Source organism: Myotis yumanensis, unplaced genomic scaffold (genome assembly GCF_028538775.1).
Source record: "Myotis yumanensis isolate MYYU_CA2020_CCGP unplaced genomic scaffold, mMyoYum1.0.hap1 SCAF_6, whole genome shotgun sequence".
Classification (NCBI taxonomy): domain Eukaryota; kingdom Metazoa; phylum Chordata; class Mammalia; order Chiroptera; family Vespertilionidae; genus Myotis; species Myotis yumanensis.
In genome coordinates this window covers 30,957,360-30,982,363 of record NW_027223757.1, presented here as the reverse complement: position 1 = coordinate 30,982,363, position 25,004 = coordinate 30,957,360, and the positions used below count along the sequence as shown (strand labels likewise).

The following is a 25,004-nucleotide window of genomic DNA, read 5'->3' as shown; positions in this document are numbered from 1 at the left end:
TGTAGAAAATATTAGATTGTTTGTAGTTTTTGTGACTCTGGTGACAAACCAGGAAAACATAACAACAATAAAATGGTAAAAACACAGGCACTGAGATTATTGTTACATTTTAAAAATTACAGCCTCAGAGAGAGTTACAAGAGAAGCAACAGTAGAATGAATAAATGAGACACATGAGTAAGTGAATGGTTGTTTTCCATAGAAATTTAGTCTCAAATACCCTCTATGGGTCAGCTTAGCTGTGTGGCATACCTTGGAGAAGCTACAGACTGTACTAAAAAGCTGTATGATATAATTATTAATTAGAAGTATCTTTCTTACTGTAATAATCTGATAGTGCCTGATCAATTACAGCCAATAATTAAGCAACTTACTGGTGAAACCAGCATTTCCTAGAGAACCGTTTCAATTTAGACCAAGCTGATTTTTCTCTCAAAAGCAGGATCCCAAATGAAATTACTTTCAAATTCAAAACAGTGAAGGGAATATTGTTAGCATATGAGGAAAGCATCTGCAGGTGTGAGAAAGTGATCAGAATGTACTGCAATGCCTGGCTGGGATAGAGGTGCTAAGCCTCCTTAAAGTGACATCGGCCAGCTTCATCTTTTCCCAGTAGCCAGCACTGTGTACTCTCCATCAGCAGTCACTGCTCTCTTGGGCAGGTCCCAATACTGTCTGTACACAGAATCACGGGGAGAGCTCTCATCAATGCACGTTCTTGGTTACCAACACAAGCTGTCTCGATCACATAGGTTCTCTCTTTTCATTAAGTGCTTGGAAGCACAGCTTTCATTAATGACCCCTGGCCAAACATCAAATGAAAGTTTCTGAAGAACCATAATAGAGGCAGACAAGTTAGGAACATGGAGCTAGATATGGGTGGATGGTGGGATGGAATCCTCATAAAGCCATATGGGATGTGAAAAAGAATGTCTCTTAATTCCTTTAAATACTCCAGCTTAAAGAGTATTTTCTCCCTTATTTTCATTTCATTTCCTCTTGTTCCTTTCCTCTGAATGAAAACTGTTATGCCACTTTACATCTGGACTCTGTGGTTACGGTCTATTTTTTTCTTATTTAATGGCATTGTTGGTTTGCTCTCATATCGCTGGTAATCCCCTGCCAGGAGGCTGCTACTGAGGGGTGCTGGGTAGCATAAAAACCATGGGTAGGGCAAAAAATGACTAAGCAACTTGGATGATCAGCATCCTATGAAGAACTTGAAGTTGATACAGTGAGAAGTAGGTGTAAATTATTGTCTTCATCCATAATGCTAAAAAAAATTTAGGGATGTCCTTTTTTGAAATAAACTTATGGATTTCAAAAATATATTTTTCCATAGACTGTCTCATCTGATCATCAAACCAATGACAGGATTTCTGTAAGAGATGCTCATGGTGCTGCTTGGCAAGTGAAAATACAAAACTAGAAATTTAAGGCATGTAGATTTTTTGACATATGTTAAGATGAGAAATGTTATGCCAGTTAAGACATAGGCAAAGAATGGCTAACTAAGTGAAATTATACTTCAGAGTTACATAAATTCACAGTGTCTCAGTTTCCTCATCTACAACATGGAGAAAAATAACACCAATCCCTCTTATCTTGCTTACTTGTCAGGTAGGTGGAATAGTTATAAAGCAATGTATACATTATAATAATTACTACTAAAAGTCTTGATTTTAAAGGATTGTTTCAAAAAGTAAAATTAATACTGTTAATGGGGAAATTTATCTTTGGACAATTCAATTACCTTTAGAGCTTCAAGCATCCATGTCATTTTCAAAATAGTAAATGTTACATGAAATTTACTTCATGGATCTCAGAAAAGATGACTCATGCAAAATTTAGCATATGCTTATTTGCAATGCAGAGTCAAGAAGAAGGTAGGAAAGTGTTTATTATGTAAACTACTCAGAAAAATTACCAGAATAGAATAATCTGGAGTTTGATGTTCACACTGATTCTCAAGTTTGGGGCTCATCACCTTTATGTGGTTCTTAATTCTTTTGGTACTTTATGGCTAAGAAAGTTCTGATCATGACCTTGCAGTTGAGATAATTCAATTAATATATAGAATTATGGAACATCTTTATTACAGTATACATTAAAGTTCAATAAATAAGAGGGACATGATATTATAGTTGCTTAAGGGAACTTAATTTAGGACATACTTGGTGCTCAGTTGTAGTCAAATTTTGAAAAATTTCTCTAAGTGCTTAATTCTCTTCCTCTCACCCCAGATTAGTGATGATGTGGCTGTAGAGTGATAAAAATAAATCACAAAAGATCTTCAACCATGGTCTAAACTAGAAATTAGAACTAGAGTTTGCACCTCTGACCCAGACCCCATAGAGGTGTTGATGTTCCATAGAGAGAGGACCCACGTGAAAGGGAAAACATTATTGGCAGAATAGAAGCTGCAGATTCTAGGTCGGAATATGTTCAGCTGGTTGGTGCTTCATGCCTCTTGCCCTTTCAAAGGAATGAAAACAAGAAGATAATCCTAATCCAACAGAATGTGAGATTAGGACAAAAACAAGACAATGTTAAGAAAAAACATTAGGAAAAGTGAAGAACATGATTTAGTCAAATAGAGAAAAAAAAGAAAATGAGAGAGAGAGAGAGAGAGAGAGAGAGAGAGAGAACCCGATCAGATTACTCACTTGGCATTCCCTGCCCCTGGTTTCTTTCTTCGGAAAATGTTGAGGAGAGTGTTGGAGCGGCAGGGCAGCTTGCCATCGCCGACATGCATGCGGACTACATCAGAAGTGGTGAAGGCACTGCGGACGTTCCTCTCCGGCTTGGCAATAATGATGTACATCTTGGGAGTGAACATGCACCCCAGGGCCACCGTTACACTGAGGCTCACTGCAAAGCAGGTAGTGATGATCTTGTAGTTGCTTCCAAAGTAAATGGGCACAAAAGCCAGCCAGATGATGCAGGTGGTGTACATGGTGAAGGCGATATACTTGGCCTCATTGAAGTTGGCGGGCACGTTGCGTGTCTTGAAGGCATAGTAGGTACAGCTCATGATGAGGAGTCCATTGTAGCCCACAGGGGCCACCACACCCAGGTTGCTGGTATTGCAGATAAGGTAGACTTCCTTGATACTTGGGTAGGACAGAATGGGCATGGGGGGCTCCATGATGATCAGGGTTACCACCAGGGTTAGCTGCACGCTAATCAGAATTGAGGCAATGATCACCTGGGCCCAGGCACTCATGAACCTGGGCTTCCGGGTGCAGATCTTCTTCTTGCTGCCAGCTAGGATGCGCGCAATGCGATTGGTTTTGGTCACTAAAGCAGAGTAGCACATGGCAGAGGAGAGGCCAACCAGGAGGCGCTGGAGGTAGCAGGACGTGGTGGTAGGTTTGGCAATGAGAGTGAAAGGGCACACGTAACCCAGGAAGATGCCAGCTAGGATAATGTAGCAGAGCTCTCGACTGGAAGATTTGACCACGGGTGTGTCCCGGTACAGCACGAAGATGAGAGTGACAAACAAGGTGACAAGGATGCCCAGGCAGGAGAAGGCGATAGCTATGATGGATTCTATATTGCTCCACTCCAGGTAGCGGACAGGGATAGGTTCACAGCCTGTGAGGGGAAAAGTAGATTTAAATTGAATCTAAGATTTCTACTGATCAATAATAACAGTGCTTTCTAGTTACTAGAGGCATAGCTAAATTCACATCTTCCATGATTTATGTTATCTTAATGCTTTTAAAAATGCTTCACTATTACACAAATAAAAATACATTATTGTTTTCTCTGGACAGTTATGTTCTTAAACCTAATTGCATTACAATCCTAATATGACATACTTAAATCTATAAAAATGATCCTCTTTATCTAATACCAGCATTATAAATGAATGACACTCTATGGGTGAAACTTGGTTCTACACTTTTAGAAAGAGAAAGACTATGTTTTCAGTGGGGGTTAAATGGTGAGAATGTGTTAGATAAGTTAGTAAGAAATAAACTAATACAATTTTTATTTTCATGTAGTTGTTGCCTAGAGCAGTGATGGCGAACCTATGACACGCGTGTCAGAGGTGACACGCAAACTCATTTTTTGGTTGATTTTTCTTTGTTAAATGGCATTTAAATATATAAAATAAATATCAAAAATATAAGTCTCTGTTTTACTATGGTTGCAAATATAAAAAAATTTCTATATGTGACACGGCACCAGAGTTAAGTTAGGGTTTTTCAAAATGCTGACATGCTGAGCTCAAAAGGTTCGCCATCACTGGCCTAGAGGCAAGTCCAGCTTACAGACAGTTTTTTTTTTTCTTGGCCAGCACAGTGTTTTAAACAATAATTTCACTTCAATTTTTTAGAAGAATCCACATCGTCCTATTTGTCACATATCATATCATTTATTTCAAGTCTCACCTCATTATTTATGTCTGATCTGTATGTGGCAATTAGGAGCCTCTTAGTTATCAGCCTCTACCAGACATACCAAGGAAGAATGAAATTTCCCTTCACGCATCTCTTGAAAAGAGAGACAGAGCTGTGTTCCTAAATGCCTGGCTAATCTTTTCCTTCGAGATGGAAAATAAAGTCTTTTTTTTTAATTTCACACTGAGAGAAAAATGTCTCAGGTCCCGGAGACAACTCCTTAACAGAATTTTGTGTTTGGTCTATGCCTGTATTTCCCAAATTGTGAGAATAAAAATATTTCCATAAATTTAGAAGACATTGTTCTGTAGGCATGGTAACCTGTTCAGTTAATCAACACCACCACCCCTCGGTGACCATGTTTTTAGATGCCATCCAATCAGTATCAGCACTTGTTTCTGATAAACACCCAATCAGGAGCAGATGCACATTTAACAAATGAGTGCCAATCATTCACAAGCACTATCTCTTGACTGATCTTAGTGGCCTCTCTCTTGTCTGTCAGGGTTTGTCTGTGAAGGTCTCATCCTCTTCTTGGAAGAACTTCCGCTTCCTATAAAAAGTCACATTTTAATTTTAAATCTTCTAATTTCCTTGATGAGTCTGTAAAAGATGATCCTTTTTGAACTCTTACCATTTGCAACAGCATGGATGGAACTGGAGAGCATTATGCTAAGTGAAATAAGCCAGTCAATGAAGGAAAAATACCACATGATCTCACTCATTCATGGATAATAAAGACCATTACAAACTTTTGAACAATAATAGATACAGAGGCAGAGCTGCCTCAAACTGATTGTCAAACTGCAGTGGGAAGGCCAGAGAGGGTTGGGGGGCAGAAGGGAGGGGAGTAAGAGATCAACTGAAGGACTTGTATGCATGCATATAAGCATAACTAATGGACATAAGGCACTGGGGGGTAAGGGAGGGCAGGGGATTGTCAAGGGCGGGGGGTGGGGAAAGGACACATATGTAATACCCTTTGTAATACTTATTATAATATTTTTTTTAAAAGAATAAAAAAAAAAAGAAAAAAAAAGAGGGAGGGGGGGAAGGAAATAAATATTTAAAAATTAAAAAAAAGATGATCCTTTTTTAAAAAATACCAGCATTAGAAAATTTAGAAAGATGATTAAATAGATAGAATATTTAGAATAACAATGATCATTAGGGGAACTTTTGATATGACACAATCAATAAGTTAAAATATATGAAAGGTTTTGTAGACAAATTAGGAAATAAAATACTAACTAGTTAATATTCAGCTTCTTAATTGGCATACTGAAGTTGCTAAATAAAATTTAAATTCCAATGTAATCTTTGTCAAAGCCTTGGTAACCTTTTGAAAGCAACCCTCTCTGCATTTCTCTTTTTCTATGTAACTTTACCTGATGTTTTTTTTAATGAACTGTTCTGACATCAAAGTTTTCATTAGAAAAGAATACCATATTTTAAATTTGGAGAACCCAAGTCATATCTGTGGAAGTTGAATTAAAACCCTGAGCCAATTTAAGAGCTATAATTAATGGTTTTCCTAAATTTTAGAGCTACAGGCAAAATATTTTCTGCAAAATTCAGGAATTTTATTAGATATTTATTGTTACATTCTATAGATATATACCAACTAATTCAATTAATTGTTAGCCTCATGGAGGAAAATGTTTAAAGGCAGCAGATTAGAAAAGAGAAGATTTAAATAACACAGTGGTGTAAAATTTTAAAAATAAAAATGCATTACATAAGGCAATTTCAGAAGCTCTTCTTTGGTAAAGATTCAAAGTTATAAACTAAATAAAGATTGAAGACAGCCTTTAGGAAACCTTCAAATAATTCTGGGGCAGGCTCAACAACTGAGAGAAGGACTACATCTTCTCTTCCTATAAGTGGGCTCAAACCTGAATTAGGGGAATCAAACCAGAGAAAAATGTTAAAATACATAATTACTGACTCATAAATATTCTATATGTGACTAGACATTTAGATAGAATATCAAAGTAAATAAACTAGAAATTAATGTAATTGTGGATCTTTAGGTAAAGCAACAAATAAGATAATGATTTTCATCTGGGTAACCAACTCTCCTGCCATGTTGCAAGGAACCGAGATTAGTCCCCATCCAACAACCAGGAAAACACTGAAACTCTAGTCCAACAACCTTTGAGGATTACATTCTCACAATTACCACACAAGTGGGATTGGAAGTCTGTCCTTCAGATGAGACCCTATCCCTCGCTGACACCTTGATTTTAGGCCTGTGAAAGATCATGAAGCAGAGAACCCAGCTAAACTATGTCCATATCCCTGACCCACAGAAACTGTGAGATAATGAATGTGTGTTTGTTGTAAGCTACTAAGTTTTGAAGTGATACAGCAATAGATAACCAATTTGCCCATTAAAATCAATTTCTTAATTCAATAGCCAATGCATAAGGACAACTGCAGGCATAAACTGAATTGGTCAAAATATGTTTAGGTTTTGTACAAGGCTGTTTAAGTGTTATCATAAGTAATAAAACCCTATTAAAACAGCCAACATTTTCTACTAGTTAATTAGCTAATTATGAATTGTTGCTTCTTCTCCTTCCTATATTACTATCCACTGATATAATATTTATATATCTTAATCAATGTAGAAAAATCTCAGGGTTGTGTTTATGTCACTTAAGAAGTGCCCCTACCCAGAAATGAATTTTAAACAACCCAGTACTATTGTTCTTATACTAAAAATAAAAAGGAAAACTACCAGATTTAATATATAATAAATAGTCTAATAAGTATTACAAAATGCAATACTACCATAATCTAAACTTTTCTAAGAAAGAAATTGTGGCCTCCCTATGGCATAACAAATTTTTAAAAGAAAATAACAGATATATAAACTAATAGCTGGTATGCTTTCAGAATAATTCACTTATTTAACATAAGATAGGAACTTTTTAAAAAAAGTCTTCAGGTACTTTTTAAAAATTTAAAATAATGTCAATTTTTTATGCATTGATGCTATATAAAATAATTGCTTTCAGAAAGCAATCATTGAGCTCTGCAGTAAAAAGGTACTATAAAAACATCTTAAAATATAATAGAAATATTTTAGAGATGATCATGCTAAATGGACTGCTCTGACTAGAAATCTTTACACAAGGGCCTCACATAAAACAACAAACAATTTATTCCAAACGCTCTGGACAAATGAAAAGGAACCTTAATATTGCTGAAGGTTAAATCCCTTAGTGATTTTAATCTGAGTTTCTTTTTTCTTTTTCTGAGTTTAGAATTCAAACTTTTATTTGTGCTACTAGAGGCCTGGTGCACGACATTCATGCACTGCGGGGGGGGGGGCCCAAAGCCCAGCATGCACCCTCTCACAGTCCAGGACCCCTTGGGGGATGTCTGCCTGAGGGCTTAGGCCTGCTTCCTGGGCCTAGCCGGCAGGCGGACATCCCCTGAGGAGTCCTTAGTGCTGCCACAGAGGCACTCGCCAGCCATGAGCCTGGCTTCTGGCTGAGTGTTGCTCCCCCTGTAGGAACACACTGACCAACAGGGGAAAGCTCCTGCATTGAGCGTCTTCCTCCTGGTGGTCAGTGTGCATCATAGTGACCAGTTTGCATATTAGCCTTTTATTATATAGGATAATGAGAAAGAAAAAGGATTAGTCACGTACATGAGGTAACAGTACTAGTTCTTACCAAACAGAGCAACATACAAATACTTCTCACCACCTATTTTTACAGTTTCAATGGCACAACAGCATACCCAACCTATTTTCCCATATGTGCATAACTAATACTCTTTAAATCTCAAGGACAGTAATTGTGCCATCCCCAAGTCACTGATTAAGAATGGAACAATCAGGCTCACATGTTTTAAAACATTTTTAAAAACCAACATACCAGAAGACAGCAAAAGCCCTAAGGGCAAAATGTACTGTGGATTTAAAATTTCTAAAGTGAAATTTAAGGGGAAGAGGGCCATGATTAAAAAAAAAAGAAAAGGCACTGGTATTACTTTTACCAATTCAGTAGATCAGTGGTTCTCAACCTTGGCTGCACATTAGAATCACCTGGAAATCTTTTTAAAATCCTGATTTCTGGGGCCCCACCCCATAACAAAGAAACAGAATTTCCGGAGGATGAGGCCCAGAAATCAGGATTTTAAAAAGATTCCCAGGTGATTCTAATGTGCAGCCAAGGTTGAGAACCACGGCAGTAGATGCATCTCAAACAAGTGATATCATAAAGGGTTTTCAGATCCTTCCCTACATTTTTACAATCAGATCACACCCCATTTGCTCCAATACCCAAACTGATTTTGGCTGATAGTTTCCCCTCTAGTACTGGATCACTTAAAAAGCAAAACTTTTAAACTAAAAATATGATGGATGCTAAACTCTAACTTGGTACGTGGATTGTTTGCTACCAAATATTACAGTCATTTTACAGTGACCACAAAAGGTTATTTGATTCTCCTTGTTCAAATGACTTTGAAACGATAGTATTAAGCAAAAACTGTTGTTGCTATTAATACTGGCCACAAAGAAAAGACAAATGATGTGTTTATAAGGCATGATGTAACATAAAAATTCCTTTAGAAATCCTTGTTTTGCACTTTGCTCAGAATTTTCAATCACAAAATCTCAGTGAATAAAAACAAGTTGTAACCCAAGAAAAGTAACTCAAAAGCATACATCTAAACTCATCTTAAGTGTATACCAAAATCTCAAATTTAAATACCAGTAGTTGATCTTTTTTATCATTTATATATTTTTATTGATTTCAGAGAGGAAAGGAGAGGGAGAGAGAGATAGTAATATCAATGATGAGAGAGAATCATTGATCAGCTGCCTCTTGCATGCTCCACACTGGGGATAGAGCCCACAACCCGGGCATGTGCCCTCACCTTGAATTGAGATGTGACCTACTGGTTCATAGGTCAAAGCTCAACCACTAAGCCAAGCTGGCTGGGCTCAAAGTCAAATACTTTAAAAGTCCATAATTTGAGCATTTAGTATTTTCTATAACTCATCTTCACAGCTTCAGATACACCACTTAAGAAGCTTACAAAGCAGTGAAGGATGTTAGGACCCTGCTGATGCAAGTTTGTGAGACCCATCTTTCAAATGACCCATACTCAGGTTTTCAGTTACACCTTTTCAGTCTTTCCCACCTTGCAGCAAAGCAAAATAATTTTGCTTTTTCCCCTTGCACTGAGAGTCCTAAGTGCTTTAGAATATATCCAAGGAACTTTTGTGCTTCCAAGCAACAATTCAACTAGCATTAACGATTTATTAATATTAACTTGTATTTGCCCACAAGTTCTATTAAATTCTCCAGAGCTCTGCCCCCTGATATTTTCTCCAGAGAATTCTCTACAACCCACATTCCCTACCACCCGCATCCTCTGCAATGTAACTAACCACCCCTTTCCATTTCTTCACTCCCACCCCTCCTAGTATCAATGTCAAGCTGTGCCCTCTCCCTCCTACAACCCTCACCTCAGGGTCCTTCCATTTGAATGCCAAGATTACTTTGAGATCTAATCAAGTAAAATTCAAGTTAAAAAACATAAATCAAGATGAATCAAAGATCACTATCAGTACCCCACCATTCCCTTCTCTTGGTAGTCTGCAACATAATCAGAATGCCCAAACAAGACCCATCATTCTAACAGAATTTGGCTATGACCAACTTGTACCCTCCCAGACTGCAGCACAACACAATGACCACCCCTCTCCATTTGCTTCATTCAGGCATTTGTCTAAGGTACTTCAAACTTGAACATTTCCCCACAGTTTTATCATCACATTAAGAATTCACACAGGCAGGCAGGTAGGTAGGTGAGTAGGTGAGAGGATCACTGGGATCCATCTACAGGCATCACTCTGCATTGTGGCATCAATGTTAAAATGTTCATAGCAGAGAACTAGCATGACAGGAGGCTCAATTGAGAAGATGAAGCATCTGAAAAACTCTACCTAAAAAGGGAAGGGTGCCTGCTGGCATTCATGCACCCAAAGGTTGGTGCTCCAAGATCAAAATTCAAATAAACACATCTGCTGGTGGCCCAGCTGCATCTGATTTGGACTTTTAAAAATTGTCACCTCAGAAGCTCATCTGAAAACCTTAAATAATGGCTTCCTGAGTATAAGGCTTCCTGAGCAAGGCCAGGAAACATAACTTGGAGAATTTTCTCCTCCTAAGACTATGGAAATTCAATTGGCAGGCTTCAATTTAGGCAGGCTCTCTCCTTCAGGATCTCCCCTCCTGCACTGCTAGGCTCCACACTGGCCAGAGCTCCATTTGTCTTGGTGCTATCTGATTGCCATGATGAACACTACACGGTCCATGAAGCACTTTTGTCCTATTGTGAGGTTTCAAGAGAAGAATTATCCAACCTCCGGGTGTATTTGGGAATCCCAAGACTAGAAGGGGTGGAGGTTACCTTCAACATGGGTGAAAGGTATTCTGAGCCTACCTGAGCCTCATCCAAAAGGAGAAGTCATTATGGGAGTTGTGCAAAATGTATTTAAAGTCCTGGAAACTTAAACACCTGACAATTTCCATGGTTAGAGTCATCTCAGACAATCCAGAGCCATCGGACAAGTCAGTTTCCTTCAAGTAGTCTACAAATTTCTGAGCAAAATCCAAGAGAAGTGGTAATAACTCTGATCTGAGGACCAGGGATTATTCCTAATTTTTGAACCAAGTATTGGCTCACCTGTAAGATTCAAATGCATTGGAGGAAGCTAAAATTTAATATTGGACTTCTTTTCAATTAGGCAAAGAAAACAATATGAATCAAGAAGTAAAGAAAGGCCACAATTATTCTACCCAAAGTGTCTTGGGCATTTAATAACATTTACAATAACACTTCATGATTACATAAGGTTTCATCTGAATGCTTTCTTTAATGTTATTACATTAATATGAAGTGCCTATTTAGTATTCACTGTTCAACTCAAATGTTCCTTCCCCTGTGAAGGCTTTTCTCTTCCCTGGAAAAAATAATTGCTTTTCAAATTCTATGTTAATATGATATTTTGCACATATTTTTATTGTAGGATTTATATCATAACTGTTTACATGTCTAATTTCATATGAAGCTCATCCCCCAGGATATAAACCTTATTTCATTCATTCATATGACCCCAGTTGCTAAAAAAAAAAAAAAAAAGAAAAAGAAAAAGAAAAAAGAAAAGATGGGTATAAAGCAGATGATTGTGTATATATATAATTAAATAAATAAATAAGTAGATAGTATGAGAGATCACTGAAACTACTTTAATGAACAAAAATGGTTAATATTAGTTAATTTTCATACTTTAGTATTGTCTTCTAAAATTTTTTATTCATTAACTTCTAGAGAGAGAGAGAGAGGAAGAAAGAGAGATATTGATTTGTTGTTCCACTTAGTTATACATTCATTGATTGATTCCTATATTTGCCCTGACCGGGGATTGAACCCTCAACCTCAACGTTGGCATATCAGGACAATGGCCTAACCAACTGACCTACTCAGCCAGGGCTATAATTTAGTATTTTCTATTTTTAATGATTAAATTTAGTGTAGTATAAGAGGAATTTTCTTATACTATTTTACTTTTTAAAAGAAATAAGTAGCATTAGATTATATATAATTGTCCAATGAATTGTTAAACTACTGTGAAGTTATATATTATGGCAGAATAGATCCCTGTTTATGCATCATAAAAAAATAAAGTGTAAAATTTAAATGTGCATTTTTTCCAAAAAAGAAATATGACAAGCTTACTAACAGCTTCAGAAATCACATCCTCTAAGAAATATACCAATTTTTCTTCATAGCCAAGAAACATATGCTAATAAAAATAAAAACTCACTTATAAACATGCTTTTATCCATTAATATTAGAGTCTCTGGAGCATATATGGAAATCAGCTATCTCATAAAAGTATTTTAAACATATCTTAAGAAACTTTCTCTTCAATTTAAAAAAGCACCATTTCTCAGAAAAGAATAGTTTATCAATTTTAACTGAAATTCAGTAAAAAAAAAAAAAAACTACCCATGCAAATAAAATACCTACTTAAAAGCAATGCATTTACTCCTCTGAGTATTTCTAGTGATTTGGGGGATTCTCTGCCTGTGGGTTTTCTTTTTTAACAATTACTGCTACCATGGCAACAACCAACAACACATTGTCCTGTACTGCACCCTTGCTCTGAGCCTGACATGGCACAAAATAAGTGGCAAATGAGATCTCATTTTCCATTCATGTATAAGACTAAAAGATGCAGAAACAACAGATGGCATTTAACACTAAGTATAAATTAGTGTGAGATATGTATATTCTAAAAGATCCTAAAGAAAAGATTGGAAAAATATGGATATTTGGTTATATGAAACATTTGGCTATTGCAAGATAAAGACAGTCTGAGCTGTTGCTGGCTCAACTCATTTGAATGTTAAAGTGACTTTTATACATATGATGGATTAAATTCTTTAAAAGGATAATTTTATTAATATTCATCTACTTATAGTCAAGGAGAATTTTTTTAAAAATATGTCTTTATTGATTTCAGAGAGGAAGGGAGAAGAAGAGATAGAAACATCAATGATGAGAGAGAATCATTGATCAGGGGCCTCCTACATGCCCCACACTGGGGATCAAACCCGCAACCCGGGCTTGTGCCCTGAATGTGAATTAAACTGTGGCCTCCTGGTTCATATGTCAAAGTTTAACCACTGTGCCAAGCCAGCTGGGCTATATTTTATATTTTTACATGTTTTTTTCCCTAATAGATTTTAAGCAAAACATGGCTGGGACTATATTTCACTTATCTTTGTATCTATAGGGCCTGCTATAGTACCTCAGACATGATGTTCAGGAAAGAAGTTCAAATATAAATTCAAGTGATTAGAAATATCTTCAAATGAAATTTTTAAAAAGAAACTAAACAACTGGAATACCAGGATTCACTGTCAATACATTTTTAAATTTAGATTTAAATAAACTTTACTTTTAACATAGACCATGGAAAATTTATAAGAGGTCTGTGTATACTCTTTGCATGAGCCTTAGAGAGTGCATACTATAAATGAACATCAAACAGGGCATGAGCTGATTGCTCACATTTTAAACATTGTGAAAGGGCCAATCACCAGAGACAAGGTTTACAAGTACAACAGCTCCTACCTGTGAGATCTGCATTGGGCCACCACCCCAAGTCACAGGCTTTGCAGGTGAACTCATCTTGCACATATTCATTCTCTTTACAGGCTGTGCAAATCCAGCAGCAGCTCACTTCTCCTTTCCGTATAACCTGTAACATAGCAATATTTCACATGCCTAAAGAAGGTTTCTCCAGAAAGTCTGCTATTTCAGATGACTTGTTTTCATACTGCAATAAAAAGGTAACTTTAAAAATAACTCTATATGCTGGAGACAATTAAGTACATGGATTAAAACATACCTGGTTACCTTAGAGTTCAAATGTGAATTTCAATTCATTTCATGCTGGATTTGGAAGTTTTTCAATAATAATTTCTTTAATAAAGATAACTGACTACATTATCTTTTACAGAGTTAATAATAAAACAGGTGAATGTTATTCTTATTTATATTAATAGGTATTAATTATTCTCAGAAAGTAAAGATAGAGCTTTCTTCTCTGAAAGAACAAGTAATATTTAAACACAAAATTTTCTATATAATAAAAACTCATTAAATCATAAAAACTGAGGAGTTATGGAATTCTTATTATAATTATGAAAGTCTGAGAAATTTTATAACGGACTGATGGCTAAGAAAGTATAGCCCAGTTATTGGTCTTGCTATTTGCTCTAGTGAATTCAAAAGGTCACATAAATTGTTGAAAGAAAAATGACTAGCCCAAAATTACTGAAGAATTGCTCATTATCTGAGCAGTTTAAACTTTCTCCCATTTTCAAATTGTTTGGTAAGCACTTTTTCACTTACACGATACAAAAATAAACATCAAAACACACTGCATTTAAAGTGAGTTTCTTGTAAACAGCATATGATTAGAAATTGCTTTCATCTCCAGTCTGACAATTTCTGCCTTTCTATTAATGTGTCATTTATTAAAATCATTGGTGTGATTGGATATGCATCAATCATCTTTTTTTTCTATCTATTCCATCTGTCCTATGTTTTCTTTTCCTTTTATTCTGCCTTCTTTTGGATTGAGAATTTTTTTAGCACTTCATTTTATCTCTAAAATTGGCATACTTGCTAAACCTCTGTGTTGCTTTTGTGGCTGTTGTAGGATTGAAAATATGCACCACTAACTTATCACAGCCTACATTCAAATAGTATTATTCCACTTAATTTACATTGTAAGACCCCTACAATATTCTTCCATCTCCCCCTCCTATTGGGTTGTTTTAGTACATTTTACTTACATGTATTTTATAATCACCTATGAAAATTATTTTTGCTTTAAACAATCATCTTTGAAATGCACTTTTGGAAAAAGAAAAAATTTATTATATTTTACTAGAGGCCCGGTGCATGAAATCTGTGCAGGGTGGGGGGAGGGCTCAGCATGACCTGCACCCTCTCGAATCCGGGATCCCTCAGGGGATGTCCTACTGATGGCTTGGGCCTGCTCCCCGTGGTTCTCTGCTTTCTGTGGGGCCTGCCTGCTCCACACCATGGCGATGGCCAAGCAGGCCCTGCTGGGTGCTGCCTGCGGGCCGCGCTTGCCTGCTGGGCTCATGTTGCCAGGGTGATGTCGCCAGCGTCCTGTCCCGGCCACTATGGGCACTGCCATCTCTGTCATGGAGTGACAGTTAATTTGCATATTACTCTTTTATTAGATAGAATATTTACCTAATAAATATATTTTAACATCTGGTGCTTTAAAGTCCTTGTGTATAGACCCAATTTTCTATCCCCTATAATTTTCTTCATTCTGAAGAACATTTCTTAACATTTATTGTAGTGCTGGTGTAAGAATTATGAGTTCTTTCACTGTTCATTCATTTGACAAGTCTTCATTTTGGCTTAATTTTTGAAAAAAAAAAAAATTTCCACTTGGTAGGAAAGTTTAAATTGGCAGGTTGGTTTTTTTTTAAATTTCTTTTAGCACTTTCTGCAATTCCATTGTCCTTGGAAATAGAATTCTAGGTTAAAATATTTTTTTCTTTTAACACTTTAAACATGTCATTCCTTTCTTGCTGCCTTGTATATGGTTTCTGATGAGAAGTCCGCTGTAATTCTGAGTTTGTTTTATGTCTGTAACAGAACTTTTTATTGTGGCTGATTTTAAGATTTTCTTTTTTATCACTGGTTTTTAGCAATTTCATTATGTGTTCAAATTCTTTGGGATTTGTTGAGGTTCATGAAATAGAGTTTACATTTTCATTACATTTGAATATTTTTCAAGTAATTATTTCTTTAATGATTTTCTCTAGCCTGTCTCCTGTGTCTCTAATTGTGCTTGTAATATACCTCTTGACTGTATTCTGCAAGTCACTGAGCATCTGTTCATTTATTTAACTTTGTTTTCCCTCTGTGTGCCTCATTTGCTTATTTCCTGTTGCTATGTTTTTAACTATTGATATTTACTTCTATAATGTCTAATATCTGTTAACCCCATTCATTGAAATACTATTTCTTATATATTTTAGTTTTCATTGTATAAGTCCCATTTTGTAATGTTTTAATATTTTTACTTGCCTTCCCATGATATTCATGTTTTGTTTTAAATTCTTTAGTATGTAATTTAAGTAGATATTTTAATATTTTTGACTGCTAATTTCTTCATCAATGTAATTTCTGGGAGTGTTGTTGTTACTGGATTTTCCTTCTGGTTATGTCTCACTCTTTCTCACTTTGTCATATATCTGAAGTTTATTGACTAGATGCTGACCATGTGTGGTCACACACAAGGTGTAGAGCACTGGAGATTTTTTCTTGAAGAAGTATTGTTCTTCCTTCTGGCAGGCAGCTAAATGACTTGTGGCTCACTTTGAGTCATGTTTTTAATCTTTTAGGGCAAGTGCACAATAGTCTCTATTTTATGAATAGTTTGGTATCATTATTAAGGTGTGGCCCCTCTGGGGTCTCTACTTAATTTCTTGTGCATTCAATAAGGTGTTTCCACTCTGGCTTGTGAAGGCTGGAACAATTTCTGGCTCCATGTGAGCTTTACAATCCAGCTACCCAGTAATTATTCTTTATCCGGAATTTTTAAAAAATATATTTTTATTGGTTTCAGAGAGGAAGGGTGAGAGAGAGAGAGAGAGAGAGAGAGAGAGAGAGAGAGAGAAACATCAATGATGAGAGAGAATCATTTATCAGCTGCTTCCTGCACGCCGCCTACTAAGGATCTAGCGGGCAGCCTGGCATGTGCCCTTGACCAGAATCAAACCCAGGACCCCTCAGTCTGCAGGCCAATGCTCTATCCACTGAGCCAAACCAGCTAGGGATACTTGGACTTTTTGAATTTTATCCTACTCATGCTCAAATCGGCATTCTATCAAATACTCAAGGGAATTCGCAGCCAACTTCTGGGACTTTTTCTGCATAGATCTTTCCTCCCCCTTACTCTGCATTACAAATTCTAGTTGCCGTGGCCTTCTGAAACTTCGAGTTTCTGTCTTCTTAAATTAGCAAGATGGCTAAACTCTGTTTGTGTTCTCTCTCAGTGAACAACAACCAGGAAATTGCCTCCAGGCAGAAAGCCTGAGTGATTTTAAGGTTCACCTTGTTTGTCTCCCTTCTGAAATCAAGGTCATGTGCAGCTCCTCAATGTGGGAACACAATTATTTCATACATTGTGTCAAGTTTTCAATTGTTTACAGCACAAAGCAAAGTCTGGACTCTGTTACTTCATCATGACTAGAAGTTAAGTCTCTGCCCAACACATAAAACATTATCAAGTTTTCATATGTAAAAAAAAAATTAAACTGCAAATATTGGCATCCCTCAAAGTCATGCAAACTGTAGCCTTTGTAAAAATAAAATTATGTTTTCTCAGATCAGGTTGAATTTCATACCACTATTTTAGAATTACACTTAAAAAATCAAATGACAGTATATTTTCAGAAAAAGTAAAGGTTTCCTTTTTCTTCTTTTACATTCAAATAACTTTGGAAAGGATAATCAAATTAAGTCTTTTTGAAAAATTCATACCTACACTCAGAAGAAGTATGGGGAATTTACATTACACATGACAAAATTTTCTAAATTATAGGGGAAAAATTAATTAATAAATGAATGTTGCTTTTAAATCTTACTTACTATTAAAAGTACATTAAGAACCATCACAAAATACTGTATATCTCTTCAATCAGTGCTATCTTTTTCTCTCACTATAAAATTAATACTACTAATTAGAGAAATCCAAAAGATGATAATGCTAAACAAATTTATTTATACAGGATGACTGTAAAGGTAGATCCTAGGAGTAGCTGGCACATGGAAAATATTAAAAATTAGGGTTTTAATTACTGAATAAATGAGTGAATAAGTGATTAGTTTATACCTTTAATAAATAATTAAAAATGAAACTTCTTAAATGGAGTAACTTTTACTTTTATTCAGCTACCAAGTATGTGTAATTTTGCCAAATAATGTCTATAATATGGAATTTGTATTTTCTATTTTCAGCCACATACTAGACTGAGATTTTATAACTTTACACCTGAATTTTGGTCCCTGTTGCCTAACCATGTAATAGGTCTCCAATCTCTTCTCACTCTAGAGTGGTATACACAGTTGCCCAGATCATCTGTATGGACTGTGTACTCCTCAACAAAAGGGACTTCCATTGTTTTTAGATCAAAGTCATCAAGGTACAGAACTGAACCAAGAATGCGCAGTAGGCAGCCAATGAATGAGTGTCAAATTGAATAATTTAAAAAATATATAGTTAAGCACTTAAGGAATTTTAGTGCCTCCTTAATCCAACACTTTTGAAATATAATGCCTGCTCTTTGGTCAGGCATTCACTTTGTCCTTGATCTTTGTTTCTGCACCCAACCTTATTACTTTCTTACATAATTCTGCCCTGAAGGACATTCTCCATGCCGACCACTGCATATGTCCTTATTAATGACCACATAACTCGGTTTGCTTTATTTGTTTTGGAGGGAGATTTCAAGTAGAGTAGATACATTATCAAATTGTAATTCATCTGACTTGCTTTTCAGAAGGATTATTCTGGTTGCTGTATAGAGAATATACTTTAAGGAGGGAAAGAGATAGAGGGAAAAAATTGTGTGTTTGTGTGTGTGTGTGTGTGTGTGTGTGTGTGTGTTTTGACCACCAGCTCTAACATAGAACTATATAGTAAACAAATAACTATATTTTAATAGAAGAATGACTATTACCTTTTTCTATTTCAAATGTCATCTTTCCTCCTACAGTTTATCTATGTCACTACTTTCTAGAATAGACATAACATCAAAAGTTGCAGTAAGTATTTCTAGAGCAATAAACCCTTTGAAACATTACCTTACTTGAAATTTTCTAATAATTAAAATATAGTTGGTATCTTGGTTACCACAAATTAGCTTTTGTCCTCTATTTCATGTCTATATGGTAGATATGTTTCTCTTCAGATACATTTTTTAAATTCTCAAGTTATTATGCCCAATTTATGTTTTATTCTCCCCAAATCATGAATATTCTTCATTATTTTTATATCCGTAATACTCATTGATTTTTTTTGCATACGGTATACATTCAATAAGTGAATAATATTTTTTCATATTTTTTTTCACAGGAAAACACTTCCTATGACAGCTCTAAGTCATGATAAAAGTCTTGATGTTTCATGGAAACTGCCTTGGAAGGACCAATGCTTAGTGAGGCAGAGGATCTGTTGCTTCTTTTCCCTTCAGGTATACATGGTGCTGTACTTATTGTTAGTGAGATCAGGAGACCTGCTGCTGCACACAATGCTATGATTCAATGCCATATACACTGTAGGAGTCTTGAAGTATTTATGCCATAGGAAACCAAGTATTCACTTTATGACTAAATCTCTGAAGTGATTTGTAATGGATTTTTTAAAATTAAGGTTTTCTTTAGAAAAAGGAGGAAAGAAAACAGCATCAAGAGAATATAATGAAGGACAAGTAACTATAAGTTAAAGGAAATAGGAAAAAATTTCTTCAGAAAGGAAATACCTGAGAGACTAAGAAGGATAAAGAAATTGCATCTACTCAATTAAGTCTGTAGAAAAACCAGCTGCAAGAGAGAAGGTAGCCCCGCCCTCCTGTGTCCCCACAGCACCCTGTGTGAGAGCTTGGATAATGATCAATTCTAATTGCTGGTATGTTTTTCTCCAGCTATACCATGAGTTCCTCGAAGAAGAAGTTGTGCTTACGTTTCCTTTGCATTCAGAGTGCTGGCATAGTTCTGGGCACATATTAATTACTCAGTAATGTATATAAAAGAAAAGAAGGACATAATATAGAATATGACATAAAGAGAAGAAATGGAAATAAATAATTCAATGAGAATAAAAAGAAAAGGTAATTGAAGAAAGTGTTGTAAGAACTAAATAAGAATATCAACTTAGGGAAATCCTACATTTATTATAGAAAAAATGTAATAAAATGTTATAGGAATACAAAACGATCACAAATATAGACATATATTGAACCAGCTATGCATGAGTAGTTCTGTACAGAATGACACAAAATTATACTCCATGGGGTGAAGTTAATTATGCGCATCTTTCAGCTAGAAAACAGCTGCAGAAGGGATCAATACCTTGTGCAAATCTCAGTCACGTTATCTCCAGTTATTTCCAAGAGTTAGGCTCTTCTTAGTGTAATAACGGCTGGCAGGGTGACGACATGTTATGCTGAGAACCAAAATTATATCTCAGAGGTTGGCAAAAACCCTTTATTCTGTGGCCCAGTATGCCAGATACAGTGCTATGCATAAGAACAAATAAATGAAAAGACCTCCTGATCATTGAAGTTAAAAAGCTCAAAACTTAACATACTGCATTAAGCACACTGCTAGAAGGAGGAATGAAATGCTTACACAGAGAACATACATTTAATCATTCATTCATTCATTTGTGAAAGGGCTAAAGAGAATAAAATGGGGCAGAGAAAAACTTATTGTGCTTAGCAGATATTTTGCAGAAAGCTTGCAAACTTGAGCACCGCATAGTTCAGATAACCACTAGCCATCTGACACTGGGAGGAACCAAGCACGGACCGGACACTTACATCAGCAGAAATGAATTGCAGCCAGCAAAAATTAATAAAAAACTTTCCCCCTCCCTGCTCTCTTTGCTGATGCCTTTGTCGGTATCAGCCCACCTGCACCCAGGTGCCTGGAATAAAATCTCTTTTGATACATTATGGCCTCATGTCATAGGTGCACGACCCCAGCCCACTCCGAACATTTCAATTTGCAATGTGTGTTTAGAGTGCCTACAATGTTCCAGGAACTATGTGAAAACTAGAAATAACCAGTGCACAAAACAGAAAATATCCCCATCCTTGAGGGGCTATCATTCTAGAGAAGGGCTTTGAGAAAAGAGTAGCAAAAAGAGGAATAGGGTTCAGGACAGGCACCAAAATGCGGTAAGTGCAGTGCCTAGGGACCACATTTAAAGAGGCATGCACCCTCCATGTTGAGCAACTACCCACCCTGCACTTGCAGGACCTTGAGAGTTGAGTGCCTCCTTGAAAGTCTATGCCCTAGGTACCTCATTTGCCTCACCTTGGTCCATGTTCTGATAGAGAGATACCTGGAATAGAGGTTGCAATTTTGCATATTGTGGTCAAGTAAGGCCTCACCAAGACAATGCCATTTGAATAAAGATGTGAGAGAGGGAAAGAGAGGATGCCCTGAATATATCTGGTGGAAGAGTGTTCTAGGCAGTGGGAATGGCTAGAGTAAAGACCAGGTAGGATGAGCACCTTGTATACTCATACGATTGTCTTCCTCCTCTACTTTTCTGTATGAATGTTATACTTCAAAATGTTTACTAAGAAAAGTAAATGGGCTCTGCTTCTGCTGTGACCACCTCCAACACACAGCAGCCCTGTGTGCTCCTGCTCTGCCCACTATTATGTGATTCAGCGGGAGCTCCTATGGAGACCTGTCCCTGAAAGTGGTGGATAGGCTGGGTACAAAGTAAGATGATCACCAACAAGTTCAGTAACCAAGAGATCAAAGCATGAGAAGTGAAGATGTAGGTATTATGAGTGGCTATGGATAAATTAATGATAATTCCATGGAACTTATTATAACCAGTGTTTGAAAAGTTTCCTCCTCATCCAAAGAAAGTACAGTAACTTTCTGTTTACACATGCACAGCATAATACCCCAAAAAAATATTTGTCTTCTACTTTTTTTAAAATTTTAGCCAGTATGTTTTTTAGCAGCTGGGACAGATCACATCATCATTATGTAATCATAGGCTTCTCAGATAAGGATTTTAAAAAATATTTTTATGGACAATTTGTATTGAGAACCTGCCACCCTACTGCAGAGTTTAGAAAATATTGCATCATGGAGGAACCACATTGTTGTTGCACTGGTTGCCAAAATGGTTATATTAACTATGAACAGTTTAAATGAATAGTATTCTTTGATTCACAAAAAGAGAACGTTGAGATGTTTGGGGACAGTTACAATGGATGATGTTATTCCTAATTTTCTTAGCCAGTCTTTTGGCTATGTGAAAATTGTTCTTATTCTTTGAAAGCATAATTTGAAGTGTGAAGGTACGAAGCTTCATAATATTTGTACCTCGCCTTTTAAATGGTTCAGGGAAAAATAGTTAACCCAATTCTGAAGTTTATAGACTGTAAGATATGTGTAACTGGGCTTTTCTCCACATGCATAAGGTGTACTTTACTACATGACAATATGGCATCTGCAATGAGGAACCATTTGTGATATATTCCATGTTCCCCTAATGTCTCCAAAATTCTGTCAGATTGGTCAGATGAGATTCGTAGAAATTAGTGATTTTTCTCCACTCTCCATGTCCAAACTTCCAGTCCCCAAACCATCAACTTGTAGTAAAGAATCCAAAGACGAATTTAAGGGGGGAAACAAAGAGAAAAGCAGCGGAAAACAAGAATAGAAGGGCAGTGAAAGCAATCTGCAGGGTCCTTTCCCGTGATTTCTCTGGATGTTGCCGTCTCTAACAAATTCTCCCTACCACCTTCACAAATATTGCTTCCTTAGTTCTAGATTCTGTTCCTCCGGCATTTTAAATGTGGACCTCTGCTTATAATTTTTGTGTGAATTATTGAGAAAATAAGGCTTAGCAATCAAAATTTGCATTTGTAGGAAACATATCGGTTCATATAATGAAAGATAGTAGGACAACATATGGCTGTAGGGTATAAGAGCTTTGGGTTGGCACCAAGCCCAGCTCTGGCACTTTCTACTGAGAAAGCTTGGAGCAAGTGAACCAACCCCTCTGCGCCTCAGATTCCTCATTTGTAAAATGGGGGCAATGATACCTGCTTTTAAAGGGTTGTTTCAAGGGGTAATTGGAATGATGATGCCTGTAAAGCATTATTGTATTTGTACAAGTATATGCTTGATAAATGTTAGTCCCTGACCGCCACCATTTCTTTTCTTCTTTTCACTTTCCCTTCCTTTGCCTCCTGTCCCTTCTCCCCTCTTTCCTGCCCTTCCCTACACCATGGAAAACCACAGCAGGCTTGGTAAGGGAGAGTATCATATGTGCAGAACACTTGCTGTTCACTTACAGATGTACTCTCCACATTTTATGTGCCGCCTCAGATTGACTTCACTAATCTCATGTGAAAGAATTTCATCGGGACAAGAATCAGAAATGTATTCTTGGGGAGAAGCAGTGCTGATGTTCAGCTCATACACAGTGACTGTGTTTACACAACTGAAACACGTAAGCACTGAGAGGAAACTAATGGTATCTTTAAGCCTCCTGAATACCCCACACTATGTGAGCCTTATAGGACTCCTCGCTCAAATCTCCCCATGGGTGTGGTGGGCGGTCTCCAGGACCCCCTCACAGCACTAGAATGAAGTCAATTCTGATTGGTGAGTTGTCATGACAATTATTAAATCCTTTCATCATCATATTGCAGAGAAAGTACAAGATACTGAGAGCTAGGATGATTTGTCTAAGAAGTTTGTTTCATCTTCGAAGTGGCTGGTGTCAGTGGGAGGTGGAGTCCATCAGGACAGCTGCCAAAAGATGTTGCAGGTGGCAAATCTCTATCTTCTTTGATCAGGAGAGATAAGGCTTTTCTAGTTTCCACACCAACACTTCTGCATGAGTCGCCTCTTGCCCTAGACACCTGAGTGTTCCTCACCCATGCGTGGGTGGTGTACAGCTCATGAGAATGGCACAGCAGTATGGTCATGGCTCATGGTGAGAGGGTCAGAGCCACACAGGGCACCTACTCCAGCTCCAGTTGTGCGGAGCGACACTTATGTGACAGCCTGTTTGCTCCCAGAGACGGATCACAGAAAATTAGAGATGGAAAGACCTGTTAGGTCATTTAATCGATACCCTTGCCAGCTCACAATCATGCCCCCACACTCCATCTCCTAGTGCATTACCCAGATTGGTTTTAAATAGCACGGGATACAGAGAGCACTGTCTCTATGTCTTCTTCACCGAGAATTCTCTCTAGCACATCCGGCTAAATGCTCATTATTTAATGTTTATTTACTCTAGTTTTATGTATGGAGTCATATCGCGGTTACTTACAAGTTGGGGAAAAGGCATCTGATAATAGAAAGTGAGGACTCTCTCGGCTAGAAAATACTGGTTTCAGGAAAAGCGAAAAACTTGGTGGAGAAATGATCAGCAGTACTTCTGTGTTACCTCATTCAACTTCTTTTATTTTAGTTATGTGCTTATTTAGCAATGTTCAGCTCCTGCTTTCTTTAACAATAGCTAGAACTACAACTAAGCAGTATCATTTGTTTTGGTTTTCACTTTTACATCTGTTTCAGTTTTCAAATCGATCATGCACCCCCCTGCTTTCCAGATTGTATTTTAAAATCCTGCGTCATCATTGTGATTCAATTGAAGACTATTCCAAATATTTAAATGGTTTTCCTATTCCATTTCCTTATTTTCCTTTGTCTTTTCAATTTTAGCTAACTACAAGCACAAAAACAGTAAGCCTGGTCCATCCTTCCTGGGTAGTCTTGTCTAAGAAAAATGTCTGTGCATTTTTTATTTATATCCAGGCAGGGGGCCTCCTCGTGAACACCGTCTGAGAATGCATTTGTGGCTGGCTTACCTTAATTTGACCCTTTAAGCAAGGCTCGCTGCACACAGACCGTACCATCCCACTCTTGTTCATCTGGATCTTGTAGTCATCGATGTTCAACACCCCCTCATGCCAGGTTCCCACGTGTACATAGTCATAGCGATTAGCTTCAGTGTACTGCAGATTCATGATGTCATACCTACAAAGAAAACAACATGTGCGTCTTGGAGAATATGGACATAATGTACAAAGCAAAGAAATGTGGTAAATCTATACTAACAAAGAGAAGGGAAATAAAGGCTGAAATCATCTCCAGTCCTAACACCAGCTACTGCCGATATTTCAGTTTATTTGTAATGTTTCCACTGATTTTTAAAAATGTGTATCC

The 25,004-nt window shown here is 36.9% G+C and overlaps 1 protein-coding gene across 8 annotated transcripts in view; it reads right to left on the bottom strand.

The window, feature by feature from the left end:
• GRM1 (glutamate metabotropic receptor 1) overlaps nt 1-25,004 on the bottom strand; it is a 313,949-nt gene that overhangs the window by 32,853 nt on the left and 256,092 nt on the right. For all 8 annotated transcript variants that reach the window (XM_070417848.1, XM_070417849.1, XM_070417850.1 and 5 more), the window contains 3 exons: nt 24,647-24,815; nt 13,581-13,707; nt 2,667-3,597 (listed from right to left, as the gene is read on the bottom strand). In XM_070417848.1, the coding sequence (XP_070273949.1) occupies nt 2,667-3,597; nt 13,581-13,707; nt 24,647-24,815 (1,227 nt within the window). The remainder of the gene's footprint in view (nt 1-2,666; nt 3,598-13,580; nt 13,708-24,646; nt 24,816-25,004) is intronic.